Source organism: Amblyraja radiata, chromosome 2, assembly GCF_010909765.2.
Source record: "Amblyraja radiata isolate CabotCenter1 chromosome 2, sAmbRad1.1.pri, whole genome shotgun sequence".
NCBI lineage: Eukaryota > Metazoa > Chordata > Chondrichthyes > Rajiformes > Rajidae > Amblyraja > Amblyraja radiata.
In genome coordinates, this window is record NC_045957.1 from 39,394,790 (window position 1) to 39,417,100 (window position 22,311).

The 22,311-nt window shown below is 42.8% G+C and overlaps 1 protein-coding gene across 4 annotated transcripts in view; it reads right to left on the reverse strand.

Moving 5' to 3' along the window:
• arhgap12 (Rho GTPase activating protein 12) overlaps positions 1-22,311 on the reverse strand; it is a 138,106-nt gene that overhangs the window by 106,571 nt on the left and 9,224 nt on the right. For all 4 annotated transcript variants that reach the window (XR_004415980.1, XM_033045364.1, XM_033045356.1 and 1 more), the window contains exon 2: positions 14,711-15,493. Coding sequence is in view for 3 of the 4 variants with exons in the window: in XM_033045364.1 (XP_032901255.1) it covers positions 14,711-15,436 (726 nt within the window). In the remaining variant the exon portion in view is untranslated. The remainder of the gene's footprint in view (positions 1-14,710; positions 15,494-22,311) is intronic.

Here is a 22,311-nt window from a genome sequence, read left to right on the forward strand (position 1 = left end):
ACAGAAAGGAGAATGAGAACCTTGTGACCTGATGTCAAGACAACAACCTTTCCCTCAATGTCAGCAAGACAAAGAAGATAGTGATCCACTTCGGCAAGTGAAGCGGTACACGTACAGTATGCATGACAGCGCTAAAGTAGAGATGGTTCAAAGCTTCAAGTTCCTTGGAGTAAATATCACCAGCAACTTGTGCTGGACGAGCCTTATTGAAGCAATGACCAAGCAGGCACAGCAAAGCTTTTACTTCCTTAAAAGACTCAGAAGTTCAGCATGTCCCTAACAACTCTCACCAACTTCTATAGATGTGCCGTAAAAAGCATTTTATCGGGATGCATCACAGCATGATTTGGGAACCGTTCCATCCAAGATCGCATCAAATTACAGAGAATTGTGGATGCAGCCCAGACCATCACACAAACCAATCATCCTTCCATTGATTCCTCTACATTTCACACTGCCTCGGCAGGGCCACCAGCATAATCAAAGACATCTCACCTGGTCACACCCTCTTCTCCCTTCTCGCATCAGGCAGAGGTACAGAAGTGTGAAAACGCGCTCCTCCAGATTCAGGGACAGTGTCTTCCTAGCTATTATGAGGAAACTGTACCATCCTATCACAACTGGAGAGCGGCCCCGAGCTGTTATCTACCTCATTGGAGATACTTGGACTATCTTTATCGGACTTTATCTTATACTTAATGTTATTTCCTTTATCCTGTATCTGTACTTGTGGATGGCATGTATAGTCTTTCAACTGACTCGATAGCACGCAAAAAAAAAAAAAAAAAGCCTTTTCACAGTACGTGATGCTACACTAAACTATAAACTAAACTTTATCCTCTACAATCAGGTCAATTTCCCCACCTGTCACACTGCTACGTACTTACCCCACAATTCCCCTTCATCAAATTAATATAAACACTACCAAGTTGTGTGATACAAAACTACCATATCCTTGCAATATGCAAGGATATTGGTCCCTCATCCAGTTGATGTAATCTGCCCTTCATGTACATCCCACCTTCCCCAGAAGAAATCCCCAACCACCCTAGTATCTAAAGCCCTTCCTCCCGCACCGACTCTTCAGCGACAGGTTCATTGTCATAACCTATTATTACCCTCTCCAGTATCTGGCACAAGCAGTAGTTTGGCGATTATTATGACACTAAAAGTCCTGCTTCCACCCAACTCCCTAAATTTTCTCATCCCTCTTTCTACCTACTACTCTCCCAATCAACCAGAGTTAACTCTCCTCTCAAATCATTATAGAACTTTGTGTTTCGAATTAAGATGACACATAATTCTCAAACATAATCTAAAATTCGATTTTATGTTCAGTCTTCCACGTAGATGCCCTGGACAACAAGATCAATCATCCTATTCTCATTGCACAAGATGAATCCACAACAAACTTTACTGTAGATGATTCCAATTAATGTAGAAAAACAGCTTGAACACATATCATAAGATCATAAATGATAAGAGTAGAGTTGGCCATTCGGCCCGTCAAGTCTACCCTGCCATTCAATCATGGCTGATCTATCTCTCCATCCTAAATCCATTCTCTAGCCTTATCCCCATAACCTCTGACACCCGCACTAATCAATAATCTATCTATCTCTGCATTAAATATAGCCACTGGCTTTGCCTCCACAACCTTCTGTGGCACAGGATTCCACAGATTCACCATCCTCTGACAAAATAAATTCCTCCTCATCTCCTTCCTAAAAGAACGTCCTTTAATTCTGAGGCTATGACCTAGCAATGTTACAAAATTTTGAGATTTTAAAAATCAAGTCTGTAACTTATCCCATCAGATAAAGCATAAAAATAAGTTTAATTTGACACCTAATTCACTTTCATATCTCAAGTATTTAAAAAGTTATGGCCATTTTCATACTGGGAAATGAGCATCTTGTTCCCTATTGACTTTCTATGGACATAACAAAAAAGCTGTGATCGTGAACAGTCAAAAGCCCATAACTTTCTTAAAAATTAAGAGAACTGAATGAAATTTTCAGTTATCATAGATTGAAGCATTCTGAAACAAATATAAAATAATCTTACTTGGATGACCTGAAATTAAAGCATATAATTAGTTAGTTACCTAATTGTAGCTAATTTCAGACTTCAATGACTAGATCTAAACACCTATCCATTTCTTAATAAATGATTAACATTTTTAAATAGCCTAAATGTCCAAATAATATTCACAAATAATTCACAATAAAACATGATTTTTAAATCTCATTTACATTAATTTATAGGCCAAATGGAAGGAATTTAGTGTTCAATTGCTGTAAATAAATGCCCATTTAAATCAGCTTTCCAGTGGGTCCCTGTGGAACGCGCTGGTTTAGAACGTTCACATTGCGGTAGATTTGTGCCTCAAATGCCGAGAAAAATACTGCGCGATATAATGGGCCCAAATTGAGCTACTCGCAATATTAAATTTTGTATAAAAGGATCTTTAGAAGCCCTTTTGAATGTAAAAATATACAACCTACCTTCTGCTATTTTCTTTATGAGACCCTGCGGTTGCTGACGGTCGCGGGTTTAAAGATTGATTTTTAAACTACTATAACTATTATTCAAGGCCTTTAAACCTAATAATAGCTTTTGCGACGGGGTCTATCAGCGATTTTTCGTTAATAATTAACTAGGCTGAACATTTTCGATTGGAACAGCTTAGAGAAAATCGCGTTTTAAACCCGCCCCCTCTAAACGGCGCCAAAATCGCGCACAACCTCAGCAGCAGATCTTCAACGACGCTTCAGGTAGGCTTTGCAACATACCTACTATGACCTCTAGCCGTAGACTCTCCCACTAGTGGAAACATCCTCTCCGCATCCACTCTATCCAAGCCTTTCACTATTCTGTACATTTCAATGAGGTTCTAAACCAGCGAATACAGGCATCCCTTACAGCATCTCACCAGCCATATCATCTGCATACTTTAGCTCTATAGGTTTTAGCTCATTGCACTGAGAAATCTTGAGACAATACAACCTCAAATAAGATCTCAACTACATAGACTATTATTGCTATTATTGCACTATTATTATTGCACTGAACCTTTTTCCCTCTCTCCTTTATTATATTGTTTAGAGTGTACTGTGTTTACATATTCTGTTGTGCTGCTGCAAGTAAGAATTTCATTGTTCTATCTGGGACATGCGACAGTAAAACTCTTGACTCTTGAGTACTTTCTTTGAGAGTTTTTCAAAAACCTCATCCCCTTTTAAACCTGGTGTGGATGTAGTCAGCATACACATACATGGTATCTTGTGGATATATCAGCAAAGTTCACTATGTAAATGAGAAGCCTGCATAAATCACTGGAGAACTCCAACAATAATTTTGAAGCATGAAGAAAATACACTAGGATATTATCTCGGAGCGGAGACGGCGTTCCGGCTTTCGGCGGCGGCAAGATCACCACGGAGGTCCGCTGGACTGGAGAGCGGCATCTTCGGCCTCGATCGATCGCCTCAGCGCAGAGGGAGAACAAGGAGGGAAGAGACGGAGACTAAGACTTTGCCTCCATCACAGTGAGGATGTGCTTGGTGAACTCACTGTGGTGGATGTTTAATTTGTGTTTATTGTATGTTTTGTTATTATTGATTCTGTGTATGACTGCAGGCAACATAATTTCGTTCAGACCGAAAGGTCTGAATGACAATAAAGGATCTATCTATCTATCTATCTCAGAACACTTAAAATGGAATAGAACTAGATAGAGATACTCCACTAAGCTAATGTATAGAAGTTCTAAAGGCAGATTGTGTGAACCAATGACAAAGGCTGGAGACAGGTTGAGAAGGACATGAAGATATTGTGCATGATACACAATAGACAATAGGTGCAGGAGAAGGCCATTCGGCCCTATGAGCCAGCATCGCATTTCAATGTAATCATGGCTTATCGTCCCTAATCAGTACCCCTGTTAAAATACATGCTGTTAAAATGGATGCAAATTGTGAACTCCAAGCACCTTAAGATAATCTTCAGCCTGCTCAGTACTGCCCGATATCAACAGATTGCAGTCATCTGATGCTCTCAGGAATGTTAATGTGTTCAGGCATACAATTTTGTAGCCGATGGTGATAAATTAATCTGTGATACCATCTCAGTCAGCAGCCACTTCATCCAACACAAGATTGAAGGCTTTGAGCAGTGTAACTGCTGGGACTAGGAGAGAAATCAAGGAGCTCCGCAGTATTTACAAACAAGTGTGAGAAGGATCTCAAAGCTATTTATAGTAAATAAATAAAAGCAAAGTCATGCATTCTAGACCCTTTTGTACATTAAGTGTCGATATGAAACAAATCACAGGAATGACCATAAACGAGTCAAAATGTTATTTGGATAACATAGAAAATAGGTGCTGGAGTAGGCCAATCGGTCCTTCGAGCCAGCACTGCCATTCAATATGATCACGGCTGATCATCCAGAATTAGCACCCCATTCCTGCTTCCCCCCCCCCAATATCCCTTGATTCCGTTACCGTTAAGACCTATATCTAACTCTCGCTCTAATACATCCGGTGAATTGGCCTCCACTGCCTTCTGTGGCAGAAGATTCCAGATTCACAACTCTCTGGGTGAAAACCACAGATTCACAACTCTCTGGGTGAAAACCACAGATTCACAACTCTCTGGGTGAAAACCACAGATTCACAACTCTCTGGGTGTAAAATAACATTTTAAGATTAACATCTCCAGAAACAGTGCAATGAGAGAGCTAATCAAAGTAAGAAAATACAGCTGGGAAGGAAGTTATTTTATAGAGTTTTTAAAATATTGTGTTGCAGTATAAACCCAGATGAACAAACAAATTATTTTGTATCTCCTCAAATAATGTAGGTATGTTACAAAACTTACCTTCAGCAGCACTGCAGTTCTGCCACTGGCCGTGTGCGCGACTTTGGCGCCTTTGAGGGGGGGGGGGGGTGGGTTTAAAATGCGTTTTTTCTCCTGCCTGTCCGATGTATATCTTCTCGGCTGCTAGCTAATGCTGAAGAATTGTTCCGACTGCCGTTCTGTGAAATTCTTGTCACCATTTAAAAAAAAATAAAAATTTAAATCTCGGGACAATTTCAGCGCTGGAGTAAAATAAAAATCCGCTTCTAATGCCGTCAACGCCGATAACGGGACGGATTTCACATACGGGACAGCTAAAGGTAAGCCATTTATTTTACATATAAACGTGCTTCTTAGGATTACCTTAATCCAAATTTTACGTTGCGAAAAGATGATTTAGGCCCCATACGAACCGGCAGTGTTTTTCCTGCCGATATGGGGTTTAAATTCACCGCAACGTTCCAATTGATCGCTTTCCACAAAATCTCACTCGTAAGATGATTTAAATGGCCATTAATTTACGGGAATTAAACACTAAATTCCTTCCATTTGGCCTATAAATTCATGACAACGAGATTTAAAAATCTTGTTATATTGTGAATTCTTGTGTGAATGTTATTTGGACACTTAGGCTATTTAAAAATGTTAATCTTTTCTTAAGAAATGGATAGATGTTTAGATCTAGTAATTGAATTTTGTAATTAGCTACAATTAGGTAACTAACTAACTAATTATATGCTTTAATTTCAGGTCATCCAAGTAAGATTGGTTCATATTTGTTTCAGAATGCTTCAATCTACAATAACTGAAAATGTATTTCAGTTCTCTTAATTTTTAAGAAAGTTATGGGCTTTTGACTGTCCTCGATCACAGCTTTTGTGTTAGGTCAATGGAAAAGCAATAGGGAACAAGATGCTAATTTCCGTGTATGAAAATGGCCATAACTTTTTTAATACTGAAGATATGAAAGTGAATTAGGTGTCAAATTAAACTTATTTTTATGCTTTATCTGATGGGATAAATTGCAGACTTGATTTTTAAAATCTCAAAACTTTGTAACATTGCTAAATAATGTGGTGGCAAATATATATATGTGAAGAAATGCACAACTAATACCCACAAATTCATGGAGTGATTTAGACAAGAAAATCAATGAAATGCTTGGCAAAAGATCAAGACAGAACATATTTTAAATTTGAAGCATTGGTGATAAGAATTTCAAAATAATTTATTTTAATTAGAAGCAGAAACTTGTCTAATACAGCTGTGATTGATATACCTAAAGTATGGAGTCATGGAGCTTAGACAGGAAACATTTTCCAACACAGTGTAAATTGTGTTACCATTTTCAAATCACACAAATGTTCATCTTTAAAATATTAAAAAGGAATCCCACAATATAATCAAATCAAGGACATTTTGCACAACTTAGAAATATTGGGCTACCTCAACATGAGCAATGACATTGCTGCAATAGAGTTCTATGATGGCTTATTTGTGAGCTTACATACTGAATGTTGGCTGATTGTTGAACTACAGCAGAAAACTCTTTTTATGGGATCTACTCCACTCATCTTTGGGGCAGCACAGTGGCGCAGCGTTAGAGAGTTGCTTCCTTAAAACACCCGAGACCTTGGGTTCGATCCAGACTATGGGTGCTGTCCATATGGAGCTTGTACATGCTCCCTGTGACTGCGTGGATTTTCTCTGGGTGCCTACAGTTCCTCCAACATTCCAAAGATGTGCAGGTTTGTAGATTAATTGGCTTGTGAAAGTGAAAGAAATTTCAAATTGTTATGATACTGATATTTAATAATGAATATTTTATGTTTGTGAAAGTTACATTTAAAATAGTCACTGATGTGTTCCTGTGGGACATGTTTGAAGAACAGTTTTCTCATTATGTTAGCCGTGCTTACATATTTTTTTATTATATGTTGCCAAACATTTAAGGTACTAAATATACACACATGTATTCTTTCTACGTGATCACAATTCAATCCTTATATACCCATAAAGTTATCAATTGTCAAAGACTATTTCAACCTCAAATGGTTCATGTTTCACAACAGAAGAACCACTCTCAATGAATTTTCCCTCACTTCATGGAGTATCAGAATCTTTTGTAGTATACTACCAGTGATACACTGACTGAATGGCTTGTGTTTCAAATTAGAGCTCATAATAGGACTGTTGCAGTAAAATGCACACATTTAAAAAACAGAAATTTAAACAGAAATTGCCAGAAATTAGGCAGTGTCTATAGAAAAAGTGTTAGCATTACACATCGATTATCTTTCATTAGCAAATGTAAAAAACTACATATAAAAAGCTTAAAGCAGGTACAAAATGGGAAAAGCAGGAATAAATGGTAATTCTGTAAAAGAATGGAAAGCAAGTAGAATTAGATTTTTAAAAAAGGATTATGATCCAACAATGAAAAGGAACTGGAATATGAAAAAGAGCAAAGATGAATTAGAGGAGTCAGTAACGTGAATAACAGAATTATCCAAATGAACCTGAAAGGCTATTATGTGTCTAATCAAAACGATAAAACCATATAACCATATAGCAATTACAGCATGGAAACAGGCCATCTCGGCCCTTCTAGTCCGTGCCGAACACGTATTCTCCCCTAGTCCCATCTACCTGCACTCAGACCATAACCCTCCATTCCTTTCCCGTCCATATAACTATCCAATTTATTTTTAAATGATAAAATCGAACCTGCTTCCACCACCTTCACTGGAAGCTCATTCCACACAGCTACCACTCTCTGAGTAAAGAAGTTCCCCCTCATGTTACCCCTAAACTTCTGTCCAAAAGAAGAGTTATTTTTCCTTTAGATTAAACGGGAAAGTATGAGGTTGATGTCTGAAATGCCAGAGGATCACTGTCTCCACCACAGCTGTTTGCAAGATGAGAATTTCCATTCTAGAATTTCTGAAATATTCCTTTTACAGGAAATGTGGCTTGCAGGAGCCAGCATGCAGGAGTGCCAGCGGCAGATAACAGATGAACCACATCCAATGTTCGGCCAGACACCATTTCCGAGCCGTCTAAAGTCGAGGAAAAGCACGAGTCTCCATATGAGATGATAGAATATCCATTCTACCTCCCTCAAATACCATGGGACTAACGGCAAGTGAGCAACTACCCCTGGTACATACACAAGTTGGGCCAGATGGAAATGCCTCAATCGACTGAGAACTGGTGTTGGCAGAGCCAAGGTGTCTCTAAACAAGTGGGGCAATAACTCCAATTATGTCACCTGCGAATGTGGTATTGAACCACAAACAATGGAACATCTGCTGATATGCCCTAAACTAGAAAACCAATGAACAGCTGCCGAACCCGCTGCCTACAATGAAGATGCCGAGAAGTGTGTTCAGCTCTGGCTGAACAATATCTAAGCTTGTGATGTGGACTTGATAAGTAAAGTAAAGTAAAGTAAAGTAGCCTTTATTGTCATTCAGACCTTGCGGTCTGAACGAAATTTTGTTGCCTTGCAGTCCTACATATAGTAAAAAATGGCAAAAACACACACAAATTAACATCCACCACAGTGAGTTGAATACTCCTCACTGTGATGGAAGGCAAAAGTCTTAAGTTTTTGTCTCTTTCCTTCTTATTCTCCCTCTGCGCCGAGGCGATCCAGGCTTCCGATGTTGTGACCCCGCCGGGCGATGGTAAGTAATGTCAGTCCCGCGGCTGAATCCAAGCTCCGCGAACGGGCCGGTTCAGCTCCGCGGCCCGGGGTGGTCGAAGCCGCCGAAGCTGCGGCCCTCCAGTCCAGAGGACACAGCTGTTGTCGCGGGAGCTCCGCAGAACAGGTCACCAACCTGCGAGCTCCCGACGATGTCGTCCACCGGGCCCGCGGCCGGTCCTCCGAGGTCGGATCGCTGCTGCCGCTGCCGCTGCCCGCTCCGAGGTCTGGTGGCTGCTGCCGCAGTCGCTGCCCGCTCCGGGGTCGGGTCGCCACTGCCGCAGCCCGCGCCGGGGTCGGGTCGCCACTGCCGCAGCCCGCGCCGGGGTCGGGTCGCCACTGCCGCAGCCCGCACCGGGGTCGGGTCGCCACTGCCGCAGCTCCGAGGCCGCCAGCTCCACTATTAGGCCTCGGCGCAGGCGGAGACGGAGACGGGGGATACGACAAGAGAAGTCGCATCCCCCCGAAATAAGAGACCAAAACCATGTTTACTCCCCCCCACCCACACACATACACAATAAACCAAAAATGAACTCAAACAGGACAAAAGAACACAAAAAATAAAATAAAAAGACGGACTGCAGGCGAGCCGCAGCTGCTAAGGCAGCGCCGCCATCTTGATGTAATGTAATGTCATGTAAGAAGAACCTGTGCTATAATACCAGGATCAGCGCTCAACCAAAATATACCTAAACATTCCCACACAGGGACATGCCGGGTGCCCACCTACCCTTTGTCTTAGCTTTTGCGGTGATGGCAGAACATCAAAAATATCCCCAATAAGGAAACTTACATGACCTGCCTCCATGCACCACAGGTCGCTCCAGCTAAACCTCTTTTCTACACTTCCCAATTCATCTACTGTCTCTGCTTAAACTGAGCTGCTGCCCATATACATTTCACTGCTTCCTCCTGACGATGGACCTGCTCCACAACCAATTTCCTCCTCTCTGTTGGACCTGCCTTACTTCACACTGGTTTCCCTGTGCTAAGCCCTAGGCCTCATTTTCTTTGCTGCACCTGACCAACAATGTCTGTATGCCTCAGAGCTGCTTGTGCTTCTGATACTGCCTGCTTTGAGTTCCACTTCCTCCCTCTAGTTACACTTAGCACCAGATTACTAAAGGTATCCTTGCTCTCTGATAATTGCAACTCTAACCTCACCTTAACACACTTAAACTCCTCTGTTAGGCCAGACGTTGGTAAATGGAGAATACCGTTCCCATATAAAGCCATATTATACCATAGTAAGACATTGTGGAACTCCTAAATACGTGAACTAATACATGAACTAACCAATCTCTCAACCTTTTCCACCTTAGAAATTGGTACCTCATATACTGTTAATGTCCACAACAACCTAGGCAACTAGCCCAAGTTGCAAACACCCCAATTTCAACTTGCCTGGAAGCCCTGACTTCTTTATCCTTTTTTACCTACCAATAACATATTTTCTAAAGTTGCTGAACCTGTTCAGTGTCATCCAACTTTCTGTTATACCACCTACCCAAGCTTTTAACTGGGTTTTCCATTATAGATGGGATTTCTTCCTCATCCACATAAAACCTTTTCTCTACCACCTTTCCTCTAGCCAAAGAAATACTCCATGATTTACTAGGTTTAATCTTCAATCTAGCCCATTTAAGAATATAATTTATCTTCTCTAATAACCTTCTTGTACTATCTACTGTTGTGGCAACCAAAGTCATATCATGCATATAAGCCCTAATTGGAGGGAGTCGCAGCCTACCCTGTCGTCTCTCCCCGCCGACGACCGACCATGATGCTTTAATCACCAGCTCCATCGCCATTGTAAAAGCTAACGGGGAAATAGTACACCCTGCCATAATGCCTATCTCTAGTCTCTGCCATGCTGTTGTGAAGCCTACTGTACTAAAACACTTCCGGACATCTTAGAAATATGCTTTCACTAAATTTACTATCAATCCTGGAACCCTAAAGAAATCAAAAGCACACCAAATAATGTGGTACATTTGCCAAGTCCAAAAACACTACATGGCTGTCTGAATCTGGAGCCATATTATACTAATGTGTTCTAAGCAACCTTAGAACATCCGGAAGTGGCGGCGCTGGTGAACGGCTGCGGCTCGCCTGCAGTCCGTTTGTCTTTACTTTTTTGTGTTGTTTTTTTTCGTTTTGTCTAGTTAAGGTTTTGGTTTTTAGGTTGTGTTTATGTGGGGGGTGGGGGGTTGAAACGGGGCTTGCTGTCTCTCCCTTCGGGGGAATGCGACTTTTTTGTCGTATCCCCCTTCTCTGCCTCCGTCTGCGCTGAGGCCTAATGGCGGAGCTGGCGACCTCGAGACTCCGGAGGCAGCCAGTCAGGACTCACCCTGGGCTCGCTCCCGTTAGGGCGGCCCAGCTCGGGGCTGGAACGGCGCTCCCGTGAGGGGCTGTGACGCTCCCGTGAGGGCGGCCTGGCGAGGGGCTGAGACTCTCCCGGAGGGACTGTGGCGCTCCCGTCGGAGCGGCCCAGCTCGAGGGTGGAATGGCGCTCCCGTCGAAGCGGCCCAGCCCGAGGTGGAATGACGCTCCCGTCGGAGCGGCCCAGCCCGAGGTGGAATGACGCTCCCGTTGGAGCGGCCCAGCTTGAGGGAGGAACGGCACTCCCGTCGGAGCGGCCCAGCTCGAGGGAGGAACGGCACTCACGTGAGGGCGATCCGGCTCGGGGCTGGAACGGTGCTCCGGTGGCTGGGACGGCGTTCTGGCAGCTATGACCTGAGTCCTGGGTTCAGCCGCGGGCCAGCGGCTGCGACCGCTGGGCTGGAGGGCGGCAGCTTCGACCACCCCGGGCCGTGGTGTTTGAGCCGGCCCGTTTGCGGGGTTCGGTGAGCCGCGGGACTGTTTGTGCCATCGCCCGGTGGGGAATCGCCTCAGCGCAGAGGGAGAAGAGGAGGGAAGACTGCAGCCCTAAGATTTTTGCCTCCACCACAGGAGGTGCTTGGAGGATACACTGTGGTGGATGTTAATTTGTGTTTAGTGTTGTTTATTATTGTATGATTGTATGTATGACTGCAGGCACGAAATTTCGTTCAGACCGTAAGGTCTGAATGACAATAAAGGAATTCAATTCAATTCAATTCAACACCCAGGATTCGTGCTTTCTGCACTATGGTATCTAGTAACCTGTTCCTTTCTAAATAACTTGCCAGCCTCTGTGCCGGTATAGTAAAGAACATTTGTCTTCTACATTTGGGAAACATATTGGCCTAAACTGACTTAACTCTGAAGACTCGTTCTCCTTGGCGATTAAAATTTCCCCTGCTCTACGCCACACCCTTGGTATAACCTGTTTCTTCCAAACTATTCGCAAGAGCCTCCACAATAATTTAAGTACATCAGGTGACCTTTGTATACCCATTAGGGGACTCCATTCGGCCCCGGGGCCGGTGAAGTCTTTGCACGCTTTATTACTGCCTCCACGTCCTTCAACATTGGTGGCTAAGCACCTATCTTATGCTCCATCTCCCCCAAGGGTGGCATATCTGGAGGCCAACCTATCCCCATATTATTTTCTGTATCTGAGTATGTTCTTTATAAACAACCACAGGGATAGAACATAGATCAGTATAGCACAGGAATGGGGCCCTTCGGCCCACAATGTTTGTGCCAAACACAATGTCATGCTAAACTGATCTCATCTGTCTGTACATGATCCATATCCCTCTATTCCTTGCACTGCCATGTGTCTATCTGACAACCTCAAGCACCACTATCGTATCTGCCTCCACTACCACCCCTGGCAATGCATTCCAGCCCCCCCCCATCACTCTGTGCAAAAAAACTTGCCCACACATCACCACTAATCTTTTCCCCTCTTGAGGATTCAAGCCTTTTTCATCGGTTGTTGCGACAATAATCGACCAGACCACTGGTTTACCAAAAACGCACGTTTTTATTGAGCAGAGTCTCTACATCAGTTCACCCGGCCGTAGTCCAGGTAACCCGGCAAAGAGTCGCTACTCCTCTTCTTCAGTCATTACCTTGTATACCTTTTTAAACAAAGCTTTCCTTCCCCCTTCTTATCCAATTACATTTCTTTCACATATTCCTTTACATCAGTCATCCATTAGCATGATGTCATCAGATCTTCTTCAAATATGGGGTTGTTTTTCACCCTTTGTTTAAAGTTGGTTATCAGCAAAGTTGCTTAAAGTTGATCACCTCCAATTATTTGTTTTCCATTCTTTGCTAAAATCAGTTCTCTGCGGTTAGTCATTCTGCATGTCTGCAAGTTGTACAAGGGTAGTGGTTCTGCCGTGTTAGTAGGCTTTTTGCACATGCAAGCTCAAATCTTAAGGTTAGACATTTAATAGAATCAGTGGCATTGGCTGTCTCACATTTAATAGAATTAGTGACATTGGCTGACAATCTTTCCATAGCAGGAATGAGCACAACTCTTCACTCTCACCTTATAGCTATGCCCTCGAGTGTTTGACATTTCCACCCTGCAAAAGACTGTCTACCCTTTCTATGCCTTTTATAATCTATGTTCGAACAGTTCCTCCCTCACCACCATCCAGGTACCTAAACAGCCGACCAATGAGGAAGAGATTCACATGCACCTCCTTCAACTTTGTCTATTGAATATGTAGTCTCCTCTACATTGGCAAGACCAGGCATAGACCAGGTGCCCATTTTGCAGAGTATGTGCACTCTGAATACTATGGCAAACTTGCTTACTTGTAATTTCAACTCCCCTTCCCATTATCACACCAACCTGTCTGTCCCCGACCTTTTTCAGTGCTAGTGATGTCAAAACACAAGCTAAAAGAACAACATCCTTTCTTACAGTTGGGTAACCAACTGTAGATGGTATGAAAATTACATTTTCCAATTTCAGGTAACCCACATCTCCTGTGCTCCTTTCTCACTTTTGCCGGTCCACCTTGTTTCTCTTTGTTAAAAGATAGCATATTGATGGCAAGTTTCCGAAAATGGCATCTGAATACATAATGTATTTTATGTAACGGTTGTTGCGTGGTGTCCACCAGTGACCTGGTTGGCACAGTAAGTGCACGTATTTCTTAGTCCTTTCTATGTTTATGAATACCACATGGAAAAATAAAATTGCAAACACCGTTACCACTTCATTTACCTGATCATGTAGTAGAGTACTGCATTCATCTGCAACACACTGCACATACTGCAATACTGCAACACACGTTACACATCATACACACAAACATACGTTGCGGTGGACACTAAAAGGTTTGGTGTCCCAGAAAACGAATGTTACAGCATTAACGAAAACCAAACATTTTCACCAATGTGATCTAAACGGTACATCACCTTATGGATTTGAGCTATATCGATGGCCGATGATTCGTCAGAATGTTTGATTTGGGCTGATTTTTTTAGTAAGTAAAATGTCTCTGTAAAGGTCTTTGCGGAGCTTCCCGAAGTTGACACGAAGGAATGAAGTTAGCAACTTGGTCCATACGAAAGGTAAACAAGAGACAGCGTGTTGCCAAATTGAAGATTGGCTCAGTTTAGTTTTGATGACCAGTTTATGTCCAAAAAATTGTTTTCATTTATTTTAAAACGTCAGAAAATATATCATAAATGGCCGTTGCGTTTTTGATACCACAATGTTTTTGATATATTAAAATGGAAAACAAGAAAAAATAATTAACTCACCCAAAAATTGCTACTAGCATAGGATACTTCGTTAGGTTTATGAAAAGTATTAGAGGTTTGGAGCCTCTGTGATTTCTTACGGAGGTACTGACTGCGATAACGGGTGTTGTGACAATTGTCACCAAGCACAACGACCGTTACGGGATCTTTACTGTACTGTATTATCTTTATGCTACTGTATTTTAGTCCTGGTATTGATTTAGATATTTCCCGAGATCATTATCAAAACGTAAATGTATGAGGGGCCATGTGGTTTATTTTTTTGATTGGCCTGATTTATTTTTCCAAAACTCCAGATGCAGAAGTAATTTTTTTCATTAATTTTAATCATAGAAACTAAAAAGGTACCTCAGAAAATAACACAATAATCCAGAAATATTTTGAAGTCAATTCAATTAAAAATGCCATGGAAAACATTTCTGAGTGTCTTAAAAACAAAGGACAAAATTACTATTAAATCATCCATGTATAGCATTCTTCCTACCTGCAGCTGTTCCGTGGAACTGCTACTATATTCATCTCCAGATTCAGAGTCTTGATGATGCTTTTCTGAACTTTCTGCGCCCCATTCAGAAGAATGCTCATGAACCACTTTGTCGACTTCCAATGCATCAAAATCCTGTAACTGCCCTAAGATTGGATTTGGATCTGCAACTCTTGAATACTGTGTTTCACTTTCGCCATGTCCTGGACTCTGGTCACTAACTTTGGCACTGTTTGGGATTCCAGAAGGTGAATGGACCATCCCTTGAAAATGATCCTCAGACTGTGTTTGGCTGGTGTTCAGATGAGTAATCTGGTTCTCTGATGATATCTTTGTTTGCAATTCGTGTCCTATAGAAGATTTGAAAGAGCTCATATAATCTAGTGGTTTGGAAATATTTTCATTGGAGCCCAGCTGTAGCTTGGCATCTGCACCTAAACTAGCAGATTTGGCTTTAACAGAACTGGGTACACGTTTCACTGGTGGCATTAATGCCTTACGAGGTAGTTCTTTAACATATTGTGCTGGGAGATAAAACGGCTTTGAGCTTTCATCCTTCTTAACCTGCCACCAATCATTATTTGTTTTCTTCAATAAAATATATATTTCGCCTTGCTTTATTGAAATGTTTCTATCTTTTGCCTCATACTCATAATCATACTCCACTTCAATATACACCTGCCCGGGTATAATAGGTACATCTGGTTTTCTGTCCTGCTCGGCCATCTCAGAAACGCTCAATGAAACAGGCAGTAATCCGCATGATGTGATTCCAATTGTTCACTGAAAACAGGGAAGGAAAGAAAACACTAGTGAATACAAATTTTGCTTATGCTTATTAAAAGAGTTCTATTAATGTCATTGAACACCTATAATCACTTGTAAACTTTAACAGTTTATTAACAACTTTAAAAGTTAACAAATAAAATTTACAACCCAGGTCAGAAGTAGGTCAAATGGGAAACAAATAAAATTGCTGATGCTGGAATCTGAAACAAAAACTGAAGGGCTGATGAACTCGGCACGGGCGTAGCGGTAAAGTTGCTGCCTGACTGCCCTTGCAGCGCCGGAGACCCAGGATCGTTCCAGGCGGAGTTCTCCCTCTAACCGCGTATGTTTTCTCTGAGATCTTTGGTTTCCTCCCACACTACAAAGACGTACAGGTATGCAAGTTAATTGGCTTGATGTATGTGTAAAACTGTCCCTAGTATGTAGGCTTGTGTTAATGTGCAGGGATCGCTGGTCGGTGAGGACTCGGTGGGCCGAAGGGTCTGTTTCCGCGCTGTGTCTCTAAACTAAACTAAACTCAAGCCAGTTTCAGGTCAATGGTGATGGGCTATAGACCTGAAACTTCAATTTGTTTCTCTTTCCACAGATACTGCTTCATTCGCTATGTTCCTCCAGCATTTTATGTTTTTGTTTCAAGATTAACTCAATTCTGAATTACAGAAAGCTCTTAAAACTATTCTTACTTTAACAACTTACAATGTGATTATTAACCAATACACTGCAAAAATTACTGAAGCAGATTTGGAAAAGAAAAGAGGAATAACCAGCTTAAAAACCACATAATCTAGGAAAAAAGTGAGATGGTGGTCATTATCATCTTGCTTTATCAAAAACATCGCAACAAAATCTTCAAGTAAACAAATGAGAATAAAATAAAATTGAAGCTTCCTAGAACAGATTTTCAGGAAAATAAATTCTAAAAATTGTTTTAGCATTGTGAAGTATAGAGTTTAGATTTTCAGAACTAATAGTAATAATTGTAAACTAGAAAATCTTATCAGAACTTTTAAAAATTCCATTCAGAAAATGCAATAAGCAACACGGAAATCTGATTGTTTTTTTAAAATCACAGAAAACACTTTTTTTATGCCAACAAGAAACAATTAATTATTTTAGAATTTTACTTAGGGAGCATTTTTAGATATGAATTAGGAGATTCTGTTTTGGTGGAAACTTAAGCCGATAGAGTGGTATTGCCCATGCTTAGCATTGCTTTATACCCATGACTGTGTAGCCAGTCTAAAGCCATCGTTGTAATTCGCAGATGATACCACTGTTATTGGATGAATACTAGGTAACAATAAGTCAGATACAGGAGGAAGATTGACAAAATGTTTGAATGGTGCCAGAAAAATGATCTTGTTAGTAAGACCAAGGAGCTGATGATTGTTGATTTTGGAGAGGAAAAGCTCAGGGAACATGCACATGTTTCCTTGGCGATAGGATGGAGTCTACTGCTTCAACTTCCTAGGTGCTCAACATCTTTGATAATATATCCCGAACCCACAATATTGATACAATCACGAAGTAACCTCACCAACATCTCTTCATCTCGAGATTTGAGGAGATTTGGCATCTGGTCTAATATTCTGCCAAAGATCTACAAGTGTATGGTCCACTGGTTGCATCGCAGCCTGGTTAGGAAATTGAAATGCTCATGAATGGAGAAGGTTACAGAAAGTGGTGGACATTGCCTGGTCCATCACTTCTCCACCATCTCAGGGATCTCAGTAAGTGCTGCCTCAAGAAGAAAGCTAATATCAAAGACCAATGTTGCAATGGCCATGCTCTCTTCTCGCTGCTACCATCAGAAATAAGGTATAAAGCCAGAGAACTGTTTCCTTCGGGTTCAAGAATAACTTGCTCTCATCAACTAACCGGAGGAGGTGCTGTCCTGAACGGCTGCCTGTCCTGCAGCTGTCCGGTTTTCCCCCCTTCTTTTTTATTATTTTTAGTACGTTGAGTGTGTAGTCAGGGGGCCTAATCTTTTTATGTGTGGGGGGTGGTGGGGGGGAAGGGGGAAACTGCTTTTCGAGTCCCTACCTGGTCGGAGGGGTTGCCTTCCTCCGAGCAGCGACTTCGACCTGTCCTTGCGGCCTACCAGCGGGTCCTGGAGCGACGTTTCCCTGAGGGGACCTGGCCAGAACATCGGCTTTGGCGGCGGCGCAGAACATCGGCTTTGGCGGCGGCGCAGCGCTGGAGCGCTATTGCGGAGCGGGCGATGCCTTTCCTGGGTCGCCGCGCTGGGACTCCAGTATGCTGGGACCGCCGATAAGAACATTGTGGAGCCGCGGTTCTGCGGAGCGGCCAGCTGCGACGTTGAACTTTACATCCCGGAGCCTGGGATCTCTTGCTGAGATCGCCAGTGTGCGGAGCTCCGTCCGGCACGGTCTGTTGGCTTGGAAGCCGCGGTCTCCGGTGGGAAGGCGGCCGTTCCTGGCACCCCAAGCCGCTGGGGGTTCTCCCGACGCCGAAGCACCATCACCCGGCGAGAACATCGGGCGCCGTGGCGGCGACTGTGGAGGCCTCAATAGGCCCGACTTTGGGTGGACAAGAGGATGGGGACTGGACTTTGTGCCTTCCCCCACAGTGGGAATCACTGTGGGGGGATGTTTTTGTGTTTAACTTCTTTTTGAATCTATGTTGTGTTTTTATTAGTGTGCTGCAAGGACATCAGAATTTCCCCTGAATAAGGGGATTAATAAAGTTTAATCTAATCTATCTATCAGGTTCTTGAAGCACTCAGCACAACACCAACCACAACCCCCTTTTTTTAGACATTTAGAGATACAGCCCACCGAGTCCGCACCAACCAGCAACCACCCTCTGCACTAACTATCCTACACACTAGGGACAATTTTAACCAAAGCCAATTAACCTACAAACCTGTACATCTTTGCAGTGTGGAAGGAAACTGGTGCACCCGGAGAAAACAGGGTCACAAGGTGAATGCACAAACTCTGTACAGAGTACCCATAGCCAGGATCAAACCCAGGTCTCTGTCACTATAAGGCAGCGACTCTACCACTGCACTGCCCTTTACTGATAATCTATTGTACATTTATTTTTGTTGTTGCATCTAATGCACCCACACACAGCAACAAGTAAGAATTTCATTGCTCTGCTGACAAAGAAACATCTGTATCTCTTGTCTTGACAACATTTAACTCAATTTGAACTTACAACAGAGAAGTTCATTGCTCTATGAATACCCTGCAAGCACTCATCTCGGGACTACATAGTATTTTTGGCTATAAGCACTAAAGTAAATCGCTCCTCCAGTAACCGTTGATCATGAGTGAAGAAAGTAATTTGCTGTAGATTGTTCATTTGCTGTTGAAGGCTTGAACAAGGCCTTTGAAATGCATGAGGGCTTAAATTCAGGGGAATGTCAAAATGTTAACACTACCACCATTTACTCTGGAAATTCCATGTAAACCATCCAAATTGTTGTGTTACCATTTCCACATCACCAAGAGAAAGGGGTCATGGATTCATGGATTCATGGACTCTTTGCTAGAAGTTTCTTATAGTCAAAACAGGAGCGATGAAGTCAAGTATTAGATACTATAGAAGTGTGAAAGCACATTCACTCCTCAAAGATCTCCAATCTCATATAAAAAGCTATACACCATATCAGGGTTGCTCCACCTCACCAATCCATTGCAATGTGAAATAGTGTACACCATTCCTTCAGTGAAAGTGGGCGGTTATAATCTACACAATCATCCATGAAAACCACTTCCAATTGCATGTGCTAAACTTAGATGTTTGTTTTCACACTTCAAGGGAAGCTCAAATTACAGTAATTAGCAAATAAGATCAAAAGTGTGCATTAAAACAATCTTTCAAACTCATGCACCTATTAGCATGGCAACAAATATCCACGTCCGTCCTCGTCATCTTTTTGGTCACATCTTCAAAAAACTGTGAGACACGATCTCCCAGGTACAAAATCAAACTGGTTATCCTTTATGCCCTTGTCCATCTAATGCATGTATATATCCTAACCGGCATAATACACGCTGCTATCTTTCAGAACACAAATGTCAGGCTCTCTGGCCTGTAGTTCCCAGCCTTTTCCTTGTAGCCCTTCTTAAATAGGGCACATTTGCCAACCTCCAGTCTTCTGGCACCTCACCCGTATTTAATGAAGACTTGTAAATCTAAGCCAAGGCACCTGCAATTTCCTCTCCAGCTTTCCACAGTGTCCTCCGATATATCTATTATTGTCAGGGGCAGGTCATGCCTGACATACTTTATTGAGCTTTTTTATAGACGTCTTTAGCAAATTTGCAGATGACACAAAGCTGGGCGGCAGTATGATCTGTGAGGAGGATGCCATGAGAATGCAGGGTGACTGGACAGGTTGGGGGAGTGGGCAGATGAAGTTTAATGTGGATAAATGTGAGATTATCCACTTTGGTATCAAAACCAGGAAGGCAGATTATTATCTAAATGGAGTCAAGTTGGGAAAAGGGAAAGTACAACGGGATCTGGGGGTCCTTGTTCATCAGTCTATGAAAATAAGCCTGCAGGTACAGCAGGCAGTGAAGAAAGCGAATGGCATGTTGGTCTTTATAACAAGAGGTCGAGTATAGGAGCAAAGAGGTCCTTCTGCAGTTGTACAGAGCCCTAGTGAGACCACACCTGGAGTATTGTGTGCAGTTTTAGTCCCCTAATTTGAGGAAGGACATTCTTGCTATTGAGAGAGTGCAACGTAGGTTTACAAGATTAATTCCCGGGATGGCGGGACTGTCATAAGCTGAGAGAATGGAGCGTCGAGTTTAGAAGGATGAGAGGGTATCTTATCGAGACATATAAGATTGTTAAGGGTTTGGACACGCTAGAGGCAGGAAACATGTTCCCGATGTTGGGGGAGTCCAGAACCAGGGGCCACAGTTTAAGAATAAGGGGTAAGCCATTTAGAACGGAGACGAGGAAACACTTTTTCTCACAGAGAGTTGTGAGTCTATGGAATTCTCTGCCTCAGAGGGCGGTGGAGGCTGGTTCTCTGGATACTTTTAAGAGAGAGCTAGATAGGGCTCTTAAAGATAGCGGAGTCAGGGGATATGGGGAGTAGGCAGGAACGGGGTACTGATTGGGGATGATCAGCCATGATCACATTGAATGGCGGTGCATGCTCAAAGGGCCGAATGCCCTACTCCTGCACCTATTGTCTATTGACGGTCCCTAATTAGCCCATACTCTAGTGCTAGTAAATCTTATCCCTAAGGAACCTCTTCCATAGCGTTCTTAATGGGCAGTGGCTGTTGTCAACGTGGATTTTTGAGGGGCATTTGACAAGATCCCTAATGGTGGCCTGATCCAGAAAATTAAAATGCACGGGATTAAGAAGCATCTGTGGAATTAGAGGAATGATCAATGTTTCGAGTCGCAATCCTGCATGACGACTAAGTGTCGAAGGGATATTGTCATTATAAACACGTCGACAGCAGAAGGTGAAGGGGAAAGTCGTCTGTTATGAAAAGTCCGCAGACTCACCTACCGTGCCCTTGGAAAACACAGAGGTTCAGTGATCAGTCCGGGAAGCAACACATGGCAACCTTGGTGCAAGGAAGAGGAGAGGTGGCTGCTGGAGGCAACAGACAGAGCATTTGCAGTGATTGGGGTCACGGTGCTGGCGGAGACAGTCATGAGAGGCTCTCCAGCAGCTTGATGAGCGAGTGAATAGAGTGCAGCTTGCGGCAGCTGCACAGAACAGTGGAAGGAGGAGTGATGGCATCGTGCATAGCCAGGCTAACGCCACCTTTATTGATCTAGTGCCGCCAGGCTGGGCCCGACAGTGAGAAAGTAAGAAATTGCATGTCTACTTGAACCAAGATCAGACTTTTCATAGACTTGGAAGTTGCAAGATAGTACTGGAACATGGCAGATGACGATGAATCAGAGTATAGAATTATACTCTGAAGAAGGGTTTCGACCCGAAACATTGCCTATTTCCATCCCTCCATAGATGCTGCCGCACCCGCTGAGTTTCTCAAGCACTTTTGTCTACCATAGAATTATAATCGATCGTCTGACCAAATGTGCCAGCACAACAACCTGACTCTCAATGTCAGTAAGACCAAGGAACTGATTGTGGACTTTGGAAGAGGAAGGATGAGAGCCCACTAACCTGTCTAAATTGACAGGACGATTGTGGAGAGAGTCAAAAGCTTTAAATTCCTGGGCGTGCTTATTTCTGAAGATCTTTCCTGGACCCAGCACACTAATGCAATTATAAAGAAAGCCCATCAATGCCTCTACTTCCCGAGAAGATTGTAGAGATTCGGTATGTCAGGGAGGACTCTCTTGAATGTCTACAGGTGTATAGTAGAGAGCATGCTGACTGGTTGCATCACGGCCTGGTTCGGCAATTTGAACGCCCAGGAGCGAAGACGACTGCAAAATATTCTGAACATCGCCCTGTCCATCACGAGTTCTGACCTGCACCATTGAAGGGGTTTACAGGAGTCGCTGCCTCATAAAGGCAGCTAGCATCAGAGACCCACACCACCCTGGCTACACACTCATTTCACTCCTGCTATAGGGAAGATGATAGAAGAGCCCGAAAACTGAAACACCCAGGTTCAGGAACAGCTTCTTCCCTACAGGCTATCAAACACTACAACTTCCAAATAAGCTCTGAACTAAATAGACTTGGAGGCATTGGTTTTGTCTTTTTGCAGTGTGTGTGTGTGTGTGTGTGTGCGTGTGTGTGTGTGTGTGTATGTGCGCGTGTGTGTGCGCGCGCGCATTTTTTTCTCATTTATTATGTTGTTTACAGAGTACTATGTTTACATATTCTG